This window comes from Halyomorpha halys, unplaced genomic scaffold (genome assembly GCF_000696795.3).
Source record: "Halyomorpha halys isolate HHAL.00 unplaced genomic scaffold, Hhal_1.1 Scaffold174.1, whole genome shotgun sequence".
Classification (NCBI taxonomy): Eukaryota; Metazoa; Arthropoda; class Insecta; order Hemiptera; family Pentatomidae; genus Halyomorpha; species Halyomorpha halys.
This window is the reverse complement of record NW_027107482.1, coordinates 501,888-504,304: the sequence shown is the minus strand read 5'-3', so window position 1 is coordinate 504,304 and position 2,417 is coordinate 501,888. Positions and strand designations below refer to the sequence as shown.

The window sequence follows — 2,417 nt, the reverse complement described above, 5'->3', positions numbered from 1 at the left end:
TACGTACATGATTATATTGGAAGAAGATAGTTGACCGTATGAAGTAGATTGGAGGAAGATAGTCCGGCTGGCGGTCAATAAAGATTACAAAATAGTAAAAAAACAAAACTATTTATTGTTATCCAACGTTTCGCCCCACTTTGCAGATTTATTTTTCTATTTTGTAGGTTTATTAATTGTTCCTACGGTTTAAACAGAACTGTTTGTTCCAGCATTTTCCATATGATTTGAATGTATATTGTAATAACAAAAAATTTATTAAAATAAAATAAATGGAATTTTATGTAGTTTTTTGTTGTTGTTGATTTTTTGCTTAAAGGCGTAAAACCCTCTGGTCATCAACGCCTATAATATATAGTTTTTTAACTTAATTCTCATTTCTAAAAGATAGCTTTCGTTCAAGTTAAAAGCTTTAATATTTAACAGGAGAATTTTATTAAAATTTTGTAATATAATAGACTCTTTTCTCAGGGCGATTATCCAGGCAATCAGAAACAGAAGACACTTTACTACTAACAACACTTAAACTTAACCAGTAGTTATTTTACAAATACAATTAATTCTAGTTAGAAATAAAACTAACCAGTTACACAATCTTCCCTTGATGATCGATGATTCCTTCTTCATGTCTATGATGCTATGTTCAACTCCTAACAATAAATTACAGTCCTTAGCACTTCTAGCCGACCGACGTCCTCTCAAGAGTACCCGTTTCCTCTCTTTTGTATTCAATGTTCACTGGTCGATCCAAAAATAATCGATTGCAGTACAATCGCTCTGTTTTTTTTTTGCTATGATTTACGATGTAAATGGTTTATTGATAATTGTTATGTTCTTCTATTTCTTCTTTGATTATTCTTTTTCCATAATTATTGTATAGAAGCAACAAAAAAAGAAAAATTCCGATCTATCTCAGCACAAACAATTCAACAAACACTTCGGAAGGACGCGCACCGCCATCTTCCTTGTTTTGAATAGCGTATTTATTTTAAAAAATGAAAACTGGTTAGCTTGGTTTTTGATTTAAAATAACGAATAAACAATACTGAAACGATATAAATAAAATAAAAATACAACCAAAATCACCTATATACAAACACCAACCATTGATCAAAAAAACCGTGCCTGTGTAGGCCTCGGCGCGAAGCGCCGAGGCGACATATTTCCGTGACAACGTATACTCTATGCTAATATTACATAAATATAAATTAAAATCAATCCAATGTTATATATTTGAAATAATAAACCAGTTCACATATTGAATTCAGATATTTATTTTTGCTTGGTTATACAAAATATTTATACAGTTATACTTAATTCTAAGACTTTATTTCCAATATTCTATTCATAATCGGACGATGGTAGTTTAATTAATTCCAATGAATTTTATTATTATCACCATATTCTTAATTTCATGCATAATTTAAAGATCATCTCAGGCTTCCTTCCCCCACCACTACCTTCTCTGTTACGCTACACTTTTGCCTGCATGACTCTCAGCATCTATAATCCTCTTACCCCCACCACCTCACTCTTACCCATCCCCACCACTACCTTCTCCGTTACGGGACACTTTTGCCTGCATGACTCTCAGCATCTATAATCCTCTTACCCCCACTACTACACCACTAATTACCTCCCCCACAGTCTACTTCCGTTACGGGACACTTTTTCTAACATGGCATCCCGCAAAATGATTTATAAGACGTTGTCACGTCAAAAAAATATTACAATATATAAATAATCAGGAGCAAGGCGTTTTATAAATAAATAATTTTAAAAAAATATTAATTATAGGAAATGTTAAATTACCTGATATATGTTGGCTCTGAAACTTTTGAGTTGAGTAAACATAAATTCGCATGTTGCCACCACACCTCTCTGAGCTATGAGGGCAAGCAACCTGGCACTCTTCGTCACCTCTCTTCCTACTTTGGGTTGGTAATTGTTTGCCGCAGTAGCAGTCACTCCTAACATAACAGGCATATAAGTGAAAACAGAATTATAATAATTGAAGGGGTAAGTGGATAAAGGGACACTAAGAAGTCTAAGAGAACATTATTTAAAGAAGAGTAAATTTGCTGAAATATTAGCCCTAAATGAGCTATTTACGTTCAATAGTTCTCGAGATATAGCTTTTTAAAAAGCAAACTTTCTTAAAAATCTACTGAAAGATTAGTAGTTAGTTAATTTATTTTGGGAAATCTATATCTCAGGAATTATGTGATGTACAGATGTCATTATTTCAGAAACCATTGGACGTACTGATGTGTGCCAGCACTCAAATTAAAGCTAGTTAAATTAACTACAAAATAGTTAATCATGTTTATCTTTGTAGGAGTAGTAGTTTTTATGATATTTGACAAAATAAACTCACAAAATGTTAATTTCTAGTTATTCGTATAAAATGTTGGATT

General features: G+C 32.2%; 1 protein-coding gene across 2 annotated transcripts in view; it reads right to left on the bottom strand.

Annotated features, from left to right (window-relative positions):
- LOC106679058 (uncharacterized) overlaps positions 1–2,417 on the bottom strand; it is a 73,040-nt gene that overhangs the window by 10,598 nt on the left and 60,025 nt on the right. For both annotated transcript variants that reach the window (XM_067045838.1, XM_067045839.1), the window contains one exon: positions 1,813–1,970. In XM_067045838.1, the coding sequence (XP_066901939.1) occupies positions 1,813–1,970 (158 nt within the window). The remainder of the gene's footprint in view (positions 1–1,812; positions 1,971–2,417) is intronic.